This window comes from Cygnus olor, chromosome 10 (genome assembly GCF_009769625.2).
Source record: "Cygnus olor isolate bCygOlo1 chromosome 10, bCygOlo1.pri.v2, whole genome shotgun sequence".
Classification (NCBI taxonomy): Eukaryota; Metazoa; Chordata; class Aves; order Anseriformes; family Anatidae; genus Cygnus; species Cygnus olor.
The window spans coordinates 14,987,276-15,001,962 of record NC_049178.1 but is presented as its reverse complement, the minus strand read 5'-3'; the positions used below and the strand labels follow the sequence as shown (position 1 = coordinate 15,001,962).

At 47.3% G+C, this 14,687-nt stretch overlaps 1 protein-coding gene across 3 annotated transcripts in view; it reads right to left on the bottom strand.

Annotated features, from left to right (window-relative positions):
* Positions 1–14,687, bottom strand: part of SYNPR (synaptoporin) — a 92,522-nt gene that overhangs the window by 21,668 nt on the left and 56,167 nt on the right. For all 3 annotated transcript variants that reach the window (XM_040568713.1, XM_040568712.1, XM_040568714.1), the window contains one exon: positions 1,785–1,909. In XM_040568713.1, the coding sequence (XP_040424647.1) occupies positions 1,785–1,909 (125 nt within the window). The remainder of the gene's footprint in view (positions 1–1,784; positions 1,910–14,687) is intronic.

The window sequence follows — 14,687 nt, the reverse complement described above, 5'->3', positions numbered from 1 at the left end:
CAGACCCAGATGCAAGACAATTGGTGGGAAATTCATCCTACCTACACAAAGCCTACGTGTCCATGCAGGCAGGTAAGCTTCAGGATCACAGACCTGATGAAGGAGCCTGAGCTCAAAGCATCTCTGATTTTTTCCAAGGGTATCAACTGCTCTGACAGGAGACATTGCCTTTTCCAATCAAGGCCACTCCTGTTTTTAGAGCATCCCCTCTCCATTCAGTGAAAGGAGCACTAGAAAAAAGTGGAAAGATCAAATTCATGAAAAAACAAAACAGAAACATTTAGATAAAACTTATTAAAATGAAATCAAGTTCCACAGGCAGCACTGGGCCAGATTTTCCATGCACACATCTGCATCTGCTACCCCACGTGCTTTTTGCATGTTCCTCATGTTTGCACACAAAATGGGCAGACTTGCAGGTACATTCACACCACAAGAATATATCCAGGTGCTGGCTCCTCACATCCCACACTGCTCAGAGAGCACCAGCCACAGCTGGCAGCCACACCAACAGCTCAAGGGCCATCTACAGCCTCAGTCCCAGCTGGATCCCTCCTGCAAATAAACCTGATTTTGTATCATATGCTACAATTACTCAACAACATCTCTAGTTTCCTAATAAGCAAGACTGGGAATTGCAGATCTGGCCACTTCCTTCCAAAAGCAATGGTCAATGTGCCTGTTAAAACATCCGGAGATATTTGCTGACTAGTTTTCTCAGTTTTATTAACTTTTTGTATAAAGTACTACTTAATAATCATGCAAATTAAAACCACTTTACTGTAGGGTGTATTCTGTAATGAATGCTGAAGAAATGACCTATTTGGAAGTGAATCACATTACAAATTCATATAACTCAATTTTCAGGATCCATCTCATGCATACTAAGCAGAAACGAAAGAAAACACAGACAAGTTGAAGATATAAAGTAAACATTTGTAATACCAGGAAATAGGACTGCTGGGGTAATAAATGTGTGTCAAGTGACAACAACAGTTCAAGGAATCAAATTCAGTTTCTGCTGTTTGGAAAATGCTACATTTTAGAACATGTTAAAGTAATAGATGCTATTACATCTGGTTTGTACAAACTCATAAGCAAAACAGCATGTGATTTCCCAAGGAACCGAAATAATTTCAGTCCTAATATACTGGGCCTGAGATTGGATTATGCCTTTTTTTTCTTAATCATCTCAATTCCTTAAAGAAATCACTTATGCAGAAGTGAAAGGTTTCTAGAGTGGTCCTGACATCTTTAAAAACAGAAGACTGTGGGTGTTCTTTTGAAGCAGGATCCTAAAACACAGGAGCATTTCATACATATTTTTAACCTCACTATAGTTTTCAAATGTACTTGAACAACAAAACCTCCTCCTCAGTTACTAATGGTCCTACTTTAAAGCATTAAGGCACCAAGAGATGCAGACAGGCAGTGTAATTTTCAAAAGAATTTCAAAACTGTCATTAAAACTTCCTTCATTTGCAGCTTAGTTAATGGCTACACCACAGTTAATGACTACTTTATCCCTTTTTTTCTTCCCTTGCCTGCCATGGCTCCCTGTGCTGTCCTGGCCTTTATGAGGCTCTTCTTGCCCACAGCTGCTCTTCTTCACTGAGTTCCTATTCCCCAGTGGTTCCTATGGCCCCATCCACACCAGGTCCAGCCAAATTAATTCCTCCTGCTCACCCAGAGTCTAAATAGTGTTGTGAGCAAAATTCAGGAGCCCCAAACTGGAGCTTCATCAGGAGCAACCTGCAACCGAACCGCTCCGACCCAAAGCGTACCTGAACGGGTAGGCGAAGGCTATGTCAATGTTGAGGTCACTCTCTGACTTGTTTGCACAGTCCACACTGAGGCGCAGTCCTCCAGAGTACCCACCGCATGTTGCAAATGCAAAGATTGCAAAAAGCTGTCAAAAAAGAAACAAGATCTTTATTTTATTTCATTTTGGCAACCACCGCAAGCAGATCTGTGCAGCAGCAGCTGCCCCCTTGGGTGAGGTTATCCATCACTCCATGCACTCACAGCTTTGCCATGCAATATTCCTGCACCCTTCCCAAAAGCCAATACAAAGAACCATAAAAATTGAAGCCCTGTTGCTTCACATAGACAGAACCATCACCGTTTGTCTGTGTCAGGCATCTCAGCCCTCCCCTCCAGCCCCAAAGCCCACTTGGGATTCACAAGACAGTCAGCTATTTAAATCACCCGGCTGATGGGCAAGTTTGGACTAGAAGAGAAGGATGAATATTGACTGAGCATAACGAGTCAGTCCTGACACAAATAAAACATGGGCAGAACTATTTATAATGAGCAGGCAGGGATAGCAGTAGTAGACCAAGACAGTTCATACGGCCATCATCCCATTGCACAATGAAACAGTCATGTGGCCCTTATTCCATTTAATGTAAAACTTGGGGAGAAAAAAGATGACTTTTTGATATTTATCCTAAATTACTACTATAATTCAAGATAGATACATAGATACCATAAACTGAAGCTCAGCAAAACAGAATAAAATAAAAATAAGACATAGGATAAGCTCAGGCAAATTGGGCAGGAACAAAGAATTAGGGTGGTTCTGATGCAAACCCACGACACATCTTAATCTTCCAGGAGAAGGTAAAGGAGGGTTTGGGCAGGCCACAGACACATCAGCATTTATAGTTATTTCAGGTGTTCAGACAGAGGAAGAAGAAACCTCACTGATGTAGGCTGCCTTGGAATATCCAGAGCAAAAGTGGGGAGAGCTTACTTACACAACTGTGATCTAAATTAAAGGACAGGCTAGGCTTTGTTCCCATTGCATCAGTATAGACCTGAAGTAAGTACATCAGCTTTAACTGAGCTATTCCGAGATCTGCAGTGGGTCAGATATGGTAACAAGTAACCCCCCAGTCACAGTCACAATTAAATATACTAGAGGCGAGAAACCCAAAGGAAACAAAGTACATGCATCTGGAAAAATATCCAATACACGGCTTCCCCAGCACAGATGTACACTTCAATACCATTCACCCACCTTAAGATGGCTAAGGTTGGAGCCAGCAGGGAGCAGACCATGCTTTGAGAGAAGAAAGGAGGGCAACCAAAGAACGATGCACAGAGCAGTGCACACGCCTGGGAAAATAAGGCAAGGTGCCACCCTGCTACTCACTTCCACTGCATATCACTTAGGGGCAGATTTGCAAAGGTGTTTAGGTGCCTAATGATAAAGAAATTTGATAAAATTGTGATTGATTTTTTTTTTAAGCTGGGTTTACTAAATAAAAAAAAGAAAGCTGAAGTTTACTATGAATTGGCTTGTTAAGTAATTCAAAATAAATCTTCATGCCATAACTTGAGTAGCGTTCCCTAATCCTAAACCAGACATTTCCTCTGTAAATACAAAGTGTTGTTCTCCTTTTACATGTGAAACAGCACTAAAATCAGTATTAATCACCTCACTGCAATTTGTGAGGCAATGTCAGAAAACAATATATTAAGGAGAACAGGAGAGATTAAGGCTGACCTGCTTTCTGGCCTAATTAATGAAGTCGCAAATGCAAGTGTTTTGCAGATGCATAGGGAGCCGCAAAGATTAATGGCTTGCAATAAAGAGAGAAGTGAAGGGCTGCAGTGCAGGACAGGCCTACCGTAAATGAACAGCCATCACCTGCAGCTCTGAGCATGGGGACAGGGAGAAGAAAGACGTGCAATTCAATGCACCTCCTTTAGTGGAGTATTGGAAATTAGCTTGTGTGCCACCATGTTTATTCACCAGGGCCAAAGCGCCACCCCAAAACCCACAGCTCAGACTACCGCTTCTCAGAAAGGATGTTCTCCTTAAGGAGCATCTTTGGCAGCAGACTCAGGCCCCCACAACCTCAGTCCCTTCAGATCCAGCACCACTTACCCTGAGTGCCATGAGGCTTTTCAGATGCCTCCTCTTGCTCAGCAAACCCTTCCTGCTGCTCCCCCTGCAGCCACATCCCACCAGGGCTGCCCACCACTTTCTATCCTTGCTCAGCACACGCTACGCTACAAGCACCCAGGCAGCACCCACAGTGTGGGAACAGGTGGGGAAGGAAAAAGGCACCAGCTGGAGATTTTTATACCCAGCTCCAGCGAGGGCTGTGCCAGCCCCAGCCCATCTCTCAGCTGCAGCTGGGTCAGATGCTGCTCGCAGCTGTGCGCTGAGGCCACGCAGCACCTTTTGGAAGCACATTTAAATTTTATTTCATGGGGGAGCAGGGCAAAGACTTTAAATCTTGAGTATTTCCCCAGGGTGTCTTGGCCAAGCAGCAGGCATAATTCTCCTCTTGGCAAAGCAACTCTCTGTCTTTCTTTCCCCCCCCCAAGTTTTGCTGCTTTATGTTGCCAGTGGAGCGCCTGGTGCATTAAGACAAGATTTACTTGGTGGGTTCTGTGCGTGCTGTAATTCTGCGGCAGTTGCAGGAATGCTGTAAACACTATTGTATTTTATTATATCAGGATTTGTGTAAATGGCAGTTGTAAACCCCATAATGGGAGCTTTATGGGCCAGATTCAATAAAACCTCCATATGCAAGATAATTTTATTGAATCTAGCCTCTCTGAAATTGAAAAGTTTATGGAGAAGGGGAAAGCGTTTCCCTATGTTCCTATTTACTCTTTGCCTATAAATCCACGCTCAGCCCTTGTCCCATCTGCACCGTGCATGCATATCACTTTTCCCCTTCACATTAGATCAATCTCCCACTGCGTGCTTACCTCTGGTTATTTATTATGTGGCCTCTGCCCTGAGGGCCAGCACCGCTCCTGCCTTCCCCGAGGAGCAGCTGGGAGAAGCACCGTGCCCCTGGCGCATCGCATCCCTGCCCGTGCATGTTGCCCACCTCTGGCCCAGCCCCGGCTGGAAGACCCTCCATGAGATTTTGGACACATTTCTAACAAGGCAGCATGTCTCTGAAGATGGCAGTGCCTTTCTGAATGGCACATAGATGTAGGTATTAATACTTAATTAATCCCCTGCTTTTCTAACGATGATATTCTCCCCGTGACCTTGCAGCCTTGGCCGGTGCTGTTGGCATATTTTTGTAGGGAAGCCAGGTAAATCTCACAGCCTAGCTTAACAGAAATTTATTACGGTACTGTGCAGTCATAATGTCTTTCCTGTTGAATCAGATTAGCATGTTTTAAAGATCAGCTGGACACTTAGCACACTGAGAAAAAATAGCAGTATAATTCCCAGCAGAGCACATGCAGCTCACACCCGTCCAGGGCAGGCAAAGACGGGAAGACCAGCCCATCGGCTGGAAGCCCTCTCTTCGATTCCAGCTTCAGTGCAGTGCCAGCAGCTTCTTTACTTGTGGTCAGGAGCTGCTGGCCACCCCACGACGGGTCCCCCCTGCAGCCACCCAACCAGAAGCACCTATTTGCATGCACACATCCAGGTTTTCGTTTCAGCAGCCCCTGGGGTGAGGCTTCAGCCCCACTCCCCTTGGTGCCTGGGGCTGGCACCCCCAGGAACTGGTCCCTGCTGTGCTGAGGCAGGTGGCAGTGCCACAGCATGGGACCCCAGGTACATCTCCTCCTGCCCCAGGATTGACAAACAGGACAGTTTCCTATCACTTCTCAGCGCTTGGCTTTCAGACAAGTCCCCTCAACAGGTTTGCCGTGAGGACCAGAAGAAAGCAGAGCAGCTCCCGGCGAGGCGAGCTAAAAGGCTTACGTAGAGCATGTTGCACTAAAACATCCTGTTGGGAGGATAACGCTGTCATTTAAAATTGATGAAACTTTTATATAAGCCACTTGCCTTGCCTGGGATCACACCAGCCCCGTGCAGCAGCCCTTGGCAGCTCGCTGGCAGATTTTGCGGGGCTGGCTGGGGATGCACCCCACGATGAGGGCTGGTCCTCAACGCTTCTGCTGGGCCGGGAGGGCAAAAGGGAACTGAAGCTGCCGGAAACCCACCAGGAGAGCTCCTGGCCCTGGGTCCTGCCTCGGTGCTGGGAAACTGAGGGGGAATTCTGACACTTGTGAAGAGCAGCAAGCAATTCTTGAAACGCCTCCTCTTTTATTAGTCACTTTACACATCGAAAGCATTTCACAAAGACATGTATTTCTGGCAGGGCTTTTGGATGTAAGACTTCCCCATAATATACACACTGAAAAGTGTTCGCCAGAGCTCCGTGGCTTTGTGCCTCCTCTGCTCGCTGGGGCCAGGGGGAGGGAGCACCCCCGTGCCCTGCAGCCAGCATCGCCCCGCGCGCTGCCTCCCTTCACTTGGATTATTTATTTATGGAGCACAACCGGCAACTGAACATCATTATTAAGACTGTAAAGGGGAGATTCAAAGGCACTGAATGACTCTATGGGAAAACATTTACTGCAGAGCTGATGGCCCAAAATATGTCACCGGTGAAAAATTGGGGAGCGCGCTCTCCTCCAGTTGCCTGCCTGTTTCTTTTTTAAAATCTGGCATTTTTTCTGCATGGATCCGAGCTGCAGACTTCCTGGAATCACTTCTCCTACGTACAAGCCTTCGTGCACTGGAGATTATCAGATTATTGACTTTGGGATTCCTAATTATATCAGTTTGACTGGTTGATGAATTGGAGGTGGATAGCACTGCAGCCAACGCAGCGCTGGGGGGGAGGCGATGACTAGCAGGGCTCATTTTCCTCCAACAACTATCCAGGGAGCGAGCTGAAATATATTCTCCTCCTGCTGAAAAATAAAGCCTAGAGCAATTGTCCACTAATTGCCAGGATTTAGTGTGCCCTCTTAGAAATAACCAGCAGCACTGCAAAAAGCAAGCCTGTGCCTGCCCAGACCTGGCTTGCTTGGACCAGGAGCCTGGGGATTAGGGAATATTTGAGGGTGTGGGGCTGGAGGAACCCCACGTTGTGAATGTTGTGTGCCCCATCATTGCCTCACTTTTAGCATGTTGGTGAAAGACCGCTCAAGCAGCTATCCCACAACCTCCAGGATGTGGTGGCAGCTGGGACAGGACTTTTGGGGTCACCACTGGGGCTGGGCACACACAGCTTGTCCAGATCTCACACCAAGCACCTCATAGCTCTCACTTGAGGATGAGGCTTCATTTCTAGTGCATTCTGAAAGGGGAATGGAAACGCAGCTACAATTGTGTCGGAGGAAAATACTTGCATCGACAATTTTGCCTGGCTTTGCACTGAGCTAAGCAAATCAGGCTTTTCTCACACAGTGTGGCGAGGACAGCCATTGCCTAAAAACACCCCGTCCTCCATCCCTGAGGCTAGCAGGACCCTCACAGCGGGCTCCAAAATGTCCCCACGTGGCCGGGCTTTTCCCTGGGCCGTTTGTGGCAGCAAATCCCTGGGCTGGATTTGGTGGCACCTGCGGAGACCATCCTCAGTGCCACTGGGTAGGAGCCCTGCAGTGGGCAGGGGCCCTGCAGCATCCTCTGTTTAAAGCACAGCATTTCACTTAATGCCTCGTGTTTTTAAAATTAAAAAAAAAAATACTTAATTTGATTCTAAATGGAAAGATTTATGGAAATGAAATTGGGGTATTTTTAGTGAGTGAGGATCATGTTATAATAATTCAGTTCTACAATACTTTAATCCCAAGGAGACAATTTTCTCTCTTTTTCTTTGAAGAAAATCTTTATCTATTTTACTCATCTTTCATTGATTATTCTAAAAATCCCATTTAGGCCCGCCACATAATGGTATGGTAGTCTTTTCTCATTATATTTTAATGGAATAAAACCCAACTGTATATGAGAGGATTAGATAGCCATTCGTTGAGGTAAAGAACATTGTTCCTCCAGATGGCCAGACAGAATCTGTGTAATGCCTTTCCTATTTATTAAGTTCAAAATGTAATGCAAGCTGATGAGATGTTTCATCCAGTGTTTAATGGGTCAGCCATAAAGTTGAAAGCTAATGCTAAGGTTGGCAGCTCGCACGGAAGAGTTAACTGGCAGAAAATAAAGACATATTTCGACATCTTCTTGGACTTGGTGAAATGAAAAGTTGTCAGAGAACAAAGCCACTTGCACAAGCAGGGCAGAGATGTTAAGCTCTTCCAGCCCCTCCAACCACTTGCCAAAGGTTTGACATAATTGAAGACATCTACAAGGACCTGCTTCATTATTACTATTACTATTATTAGTAGCCTTATTGTATAAATTGCCTTTTGCACATGGGCAGTGACAGGTCGGCAAGGAAACCACAGAACTAAATGCGCCGATACTCACCGCCAACAGATTTACGAGTACCTGAGTAATTGGTGGGTGTGCACCTGCTTCACTGGGGATGTATCACACAGAGTTGTAGCTCTCCCCAGCCAACGCCTGCAGTTCCTTCCCCCCCAGCATCCTGGAAGTTACAGCTCTTCCTCTGCTGCCTTCCTAACTCCACATCCCTACCCTCTTCTTTTAAGGAGGTGGGAGCAAAAGCGAGACAGATTTGTTTAATTTGTGCATGCGATCCCTGAATAACTCATGTTGTGACATATGCCACTTCAGCGGAGACGTGCACTCCTTTTTGGGCCTGAAGACTTTTCCAGCCTGCTGGCACAAGAAGGCAGTTGTGATGCTCTCGGCAGGGATGTTCACTGCCACGGTGCCCCAGTGCCAAGAGTGGCCACCCCCAGGCTGCTCCACTTCATGTGTGAATGCAACTCTGTCCCTGCTCCCTGTTGAAAACATGGGATTTTTTTGCGGGCTTTAGAGTCTGTTTATATGGGATTTACTGTGTAATGAGTGTAAACATTTAATTATAAAAATAAAAAGGTTGGACGGTTGCTCGTTTCCTTGCTTGCCTGGTGGGTTTAAAAACATCTGGGTTTAAAACAGCCCGCCATATAACATAACTGCATACGGAGTGTGATCCAAACCATTACTAAGTCGGATTTACTCTCTCCAATAAACACAGGGATTTACCTTATGGCTGAGCAGTGTCCACACATGAAGCTCTCTGAGAAAGTGCCCCAGAACCTAATGTCACTGACACCCCTGATGGGGGTCCCTTAGGGGCTCAGCAAAAGCCATGATGGTCCCATACCTCCTGCAGCATTGGATGGCAGTGGAATACACATGCAGTTTGTAAAAAAAGTGTCATACACGGTAGCTGCACCGTCTGCCCCGGGACAAGGCACCTTCCCCGTCTGCTGTAATTGCTTCGTTATCCAATTTGCATCTTTGTTCTTTCCACCCGCCCCAGCGCTGCCTGGCAGACCTGAGTGCCGGAGGAGCATCTTCCTGCTCTGATTACAGCCTGCCACATGTGGCACCGAGAGGTGGGAGCTCTCCTTTGACCAGAAAATGCGCTGACGGCTGGGTGCCCACAGCGCAGCGCAGCGTGGGGGCTGCAGCGAAACCCTCCCCGGGTCAGGAGCAACTCCACATGATTACCGCAGGAAAGGCACCTGTCCTTCAATCACGCTGTATTATTTATGACCTAATGATTGCCCATTGACTAGCAGGGATTATACGTTTGCTGAGATGTTTCTGGGTGAATGAAAGGGCATTAACCTCATTATTATCACGGCCGTGCTCATCAGAGGCCATTAGCAGCTTCCTCTCGGCTCCCCGCGCTGCTGCGAAGCCACTTGGTGTCATCTGCTCCCTCTCCACCCGCCGCCCCGCCAGCACGCATGCCTGCACTCGGCTCTGTCTCATTTCTCAAGCAGACTTAAGGAAATGGGTGAGAATTATTTCGTTTGGGAAGGCATCCAGAGAACCCTTGGGACGAATAATCCAGCGCAACAGCTTTGTCCCATGAGGATTTGAGAGTGCTTTCAAACTGCTAAGCAATGAGGCCTCACATCCTCCTCACATCCCCAGCAATGCTCCCTGAAATGATGGCTGGACGTTTTTTTTCAGTCTTTCAGCCTCACAACACCCTTACGAGCAGAACCACTGGGAACAAGGCTCTCCTTTAGGAAATCATGGCTGCTTTTCCAGGCAATATGTGTGTGCAGCCAGTCCTGGCCACCAAGACCCACGGTGGGTGTCCTGACCATCACAGAGGTGCCCTTCTTGCTCCAGCCCAACCTCACCATGGCATCCTTTGTGACAGAGGAAGGCTTGAGCTGTGCCCAGGCTCCTGTGCAGGACCAATCCCCTCGTCTCAGAGCAATTTTGGATGGAAAATTCCATCAGCGCCAGCTCCGACCTCAGCACCCGCCTCTATGCAAAGGGCTGGAAGAAGAATTTGCTCCTGGCTAGCTATCAGCACACATGGTAAAAATAATTTCTTTTCTAATAATTAAAACGATGGACTATAAATGAATGCTTGCCTTGTTGAGCTCTGGGAATTCACAGGGAACATTTTGAGCAAGAACCGTTTTCAACATTAAAAGCTCCCTTCCCTCTTCTTTTCCTCCACTCCTCTTACACTGTCCCCAGAGATGGCATTGCTCTCCTTCCTGACACTAGATCATAAAGAGCAACACCTAAACATTAACGTTTTTAGGGAACAGTAATAACAGTGTCCTTAAATTGGAAAAAAAATAATAAATATTCCATATCTCACTAGCTCTTGACACACTTCATCTGGCCAGCTTAAGCTGTCCCTGTTTCCTCTCCATCCTCACCCAGACCATATTCCTCCTAACCTCTTCCTTGTCTCTTTGTTTCCATGTCTTCTTACTGGTGTTCCCTGAAATCTGCAGCTATACCTGTTTCTAAACACAAAAAAAAAGATAACAGAAAAACTTGGCAACCCCCTTGCCTGAATGCTCCCCATTTCCTTCGTGTTTCAAAATACTTGCAATTCGGAAATAATCAGGCATGCTTTTCTTTCTCTCAACTGCCAGCAGCTGCTGTGTATCTTCTGTGCCACTTCCCAATGTACTTCAAATCCTATCAGAACCCAGAAAAAAGCAGGCGCTTGTTCAAAACCCAAATGCATCAATATGGTTTTGGCTGTTGCAATCTTTATACCTGCACTGCTGGAGATGATTATCCAGCTTTTACATCTGCAGATTCAGGCCTGTGGAATAAAACCAGGGCCGATAAAATAAGGAAGCAAAGAAAACACAAGCAGAAAATGAAAAAAGCAATTGAACATGCTATAAATTCAGGATCAGGTAAAAGCTAATTATGGTCATATTCGCTAGGAAGAAGAGGGCACAGTGAGGGAGATAGACTTATTAATTATTTGTGTTATGGTAGCACTTAGAAGCCCCAGTCCTTTATCTGGGACTAGCTGTGCTATACATGGCAAACACTCAAATATCTCCGGGTAATTGCACACATTTTTAAGAAAAATGTGCAAATGCTCTGTTCTTTCACCTTCAGCAGCCTCTGCTTTGTTGTTGCTGCTGGAGGAGTCCAAGTTCACCCCTGGCCTCGTTCCGAGCAGCTCGCTGGATGCTCTCAGGGGTCCAAGAACAAATAATTCAGCACAGAGGCATCTTCCACCCATAGCCAAAGTGGGCAAACAGCAGCAAAACCCTCACTGTGGGCACGAGGCTTATCCATCAACAACCCCATCCCCTGGCCTGGGGGACAGAGCGCTCACTGTTGCCAACAGGGATGTTTCATCCTCATTGACTCTGTGCAAGTTTGATTGCTTTTCTAATTAAGATACATTTTATGGTAATCTACCAGGCCCCTTAGACTAAATCACTCAGTTAATCTGTTGTTAGTGCCCATATGTTTACAGCTTTCAAGCCTGCTGCAGCATATTTGCTTTGCCAGGGTGCTGGGGAAGTTTGGTGAGAGGTGAGCTGCGGCGTGGTTCTTCAGGTGGTGGGACAGCTTCCACCCAGACAGCCTGTGCATGGAAGGAGAGGAGAGGAGAGGAGAGGAGAGGAGAGGAGAGGAGAGGAGAGGAGAGGAGAGGAGAGGAGAGGAGAGGAGAGGAGAGGAGAGGAGAGGAGAGGAGAGGAGAGGAGAGGAGAGGAGAGGAGAGGAGAGGAAAGGAAAGGAAAGGAAAGGAAGGAAAGGAAAGGAAAGGGATACACTGCAGAGACAGAACCCCATGCTGATCACCTGTCTCTTCCCCTGTATGCACAGAAGGGGTCACCACATCTTTCTCATTTTCCTTTTTTCCCTCCAAAATAATAGTTGGACATGACAGGAGAGGAAGGCTGAAGACTTTCACAGTATTGCCACGTCTCTGACCCCAGACACCAAAGCAAAGAGGATTTTCATCGCAGGCTCAAGGGCTCTGAGCATCCTCTCGGGCAAAGGACCGTCACCACTTTGCAAATCAAGGGTTTGGTTTGACTAGCAAGAGTCAGCCCCCTCCCCACCTGCACCAGACACCGAATGAAGCAACAACTGAGCGAGTGCTGTACCATGCTGCCCCTGCAGGACCCCAGCCTCCCCCACAGCCCCCAGCCCACCACGAGACCATGCTGCATCAATGAGGGGCACCACGCTGCTCTCTGAAAAGACTCGTGCTCAGCTTGCTGAAGGAAAGAGAGCCCAAAGGCAAAATCAAGAAAGACCAACCTCTGGGTCAAGTTGCCATCTGCCATCCTACATACAGGGAAATATTTTCTGAAAAAAATGGTCATGTAATTGTACAAGAACCCTTAATCAAGAATGACATGACGAATAAAACACCACCTGCCATCACCAGCAGTGACAGGCAGCTGCTATCCAATATCAACAAAAATACCTTTCCCCCCGTGGAGCACCTATTGATCTGAACAGGATTAACAGAGGTGAGGAAAGTATTCATTAAGTCTTCCAAGGACTTGGCTAAAAAAAGAATATCTGGCATTCAGGAGGAGATATTTAAGAAATCAATCTTTTAAGAGCTTAAGGAATTTCTCTAGGAACTGATTGAGCTGCTAGGTGCCACACAGCCAACGAGACGCGTCTCAGAGGAGAAGCAGCTCCCCAAGATACCTCCCCAAAAATAACATTTTAGCTCCCCCAAAATAACATTTCTACCTCCTTCCAAACCCTAATGCACCTGCCAGAAAGAGACAGCAGCTCCTCCACCCTACTGGCACAGCTTTCGTGGTTTCAGCCCTGTAGGTGTGTGAAGCTCTTTGGGCATGGTCAAGAAGAGGTGGCAGAGGATAATCCGAGGGGGGCTCAGATGGGGAGAAGCGACCCCCAGACCTGCCACCACCAGGGAGCAGGAGGTGGAGGAGGACCACACGTTGCAGTGCCAGGATGGGCAAAAGGCGACAGACAGAAAACCGTGAGCATGGAAGAGTTTTGTATGTACAACACAGGGAGTAGGGCAAGCTCTGCTGTCCCCCTGAGTTTGTCTTGGCCATATCCTGTAGAGAGAGCATGTGGGGGTTGGAGGGATCATTTCTGCTGAGCCACAACGTCCGATGCCAAGGAAAAGCCTTGCAGCAATGGATGTAACCACACGGCTCACAAAGGGCCTTCCACTCCTTCGGCTGCTGGCGAGGGTGAGCCCTGCCCTGCCTGCAGTCACGCCAACCAGCCCTGGCCACTTTTCCTGCTTCAAATCTATAAAGACAAGCCGAACCATCTTCTTAATTAACCACAGCATGCCCAGCTTTCAGGGAAGTCTGGCACCCCTGCTATGATGAGTTACGCGGCACAGAAACCCCAGCCCTTTTGTTCTGCAGGGCTGGAGGCAGGAACCACGCTCCTCGGCTCATGTCAGCCGCCCCTTCCCCTCCAGGGGCACCCAAACGTGCTCCTTGGCCACCTTCCTGCTCACCTGGAGGTTCCTGCACTAAGCCACATGCCTCAGGCTCGGCAAAGCTGGAAATGCTTAAAGCAATCCTCAGGCAGGCAGGATTATGCTTAGAAAGTGTGTGAGATACGTGCTGCTCACTCATGCCCTCCGCACCTGAGAGATTAAACAACTGGGAAAAAAGATTAGATTGGGAAAGCAACAATTATGGTTACGCACCTTGTCCCCCAACACTGTGCCGAGCACACACGCTCATGGGAAGCTATGCAGTATAAATACACACAGTGCTTACGAAACAGCAATCATGTAAAAATGGAAGAAAAAAAACTGAACCGGGCACATGTTCATCCTGTTTTGGGGTGGGAAGCGGAGCCCCAGGGACAGGCTCCCTGCTCCAGCAGCCACCAGCAGGGCTCGGGAGCTGGCTGCAGAGGGGGCACAGCCCCCAGTGCTGCCTGCAGCTGCTGGGCACACAGGTGGGAAGGCAAGTGCAACTCCTCCGTCTGGAGAAAAAAAAAACATTGGAACAATTAAGCTTGCCCAAAAGCAGCTTAAAATGACTAAGCAGTTATTACCAATTTGAAATTTTGCTCTGGAAGAGTTCAGCCTGCGCTGCCAAACACATCCTTACCTTCTCTTATGGGTTTAATAAAGCCAGTTACTCTCTTACTGGAGCACACTTCAAGCACCTATTAGCATGCCCTGGTATCAGGAGAGTAGGTGGATTATTCCGGGTAGGGTGTGTGAATTTTCCAAGCAGGTAAATACTCGAGCCTGTTCTCACAGCAGCTCCAGCTCATGGAGTTTTTAAAGACTTGTGAAGCACCGACGGGATCGACTCCCAGGGATATGATTCAAGTATGAAAGAATCAAAGTGCCGATAAATTAATGAATATAAAGCAGCGAATTCAAATGTTTATCATGCAGTCTGGAGGTGTTACAGCTATACATCTTGTTTTCCTCAGCCGTACTGTTACAATCACTGTCAGGCATTGCCCGGAAAGCACACGGTGAGCTATGCTGGGGAGAGAGAAATAACTGCACCTCGCTGTTATTTACAGGTAACAAAGAGGTCTCCAAGTTAGCCGAGAGCGC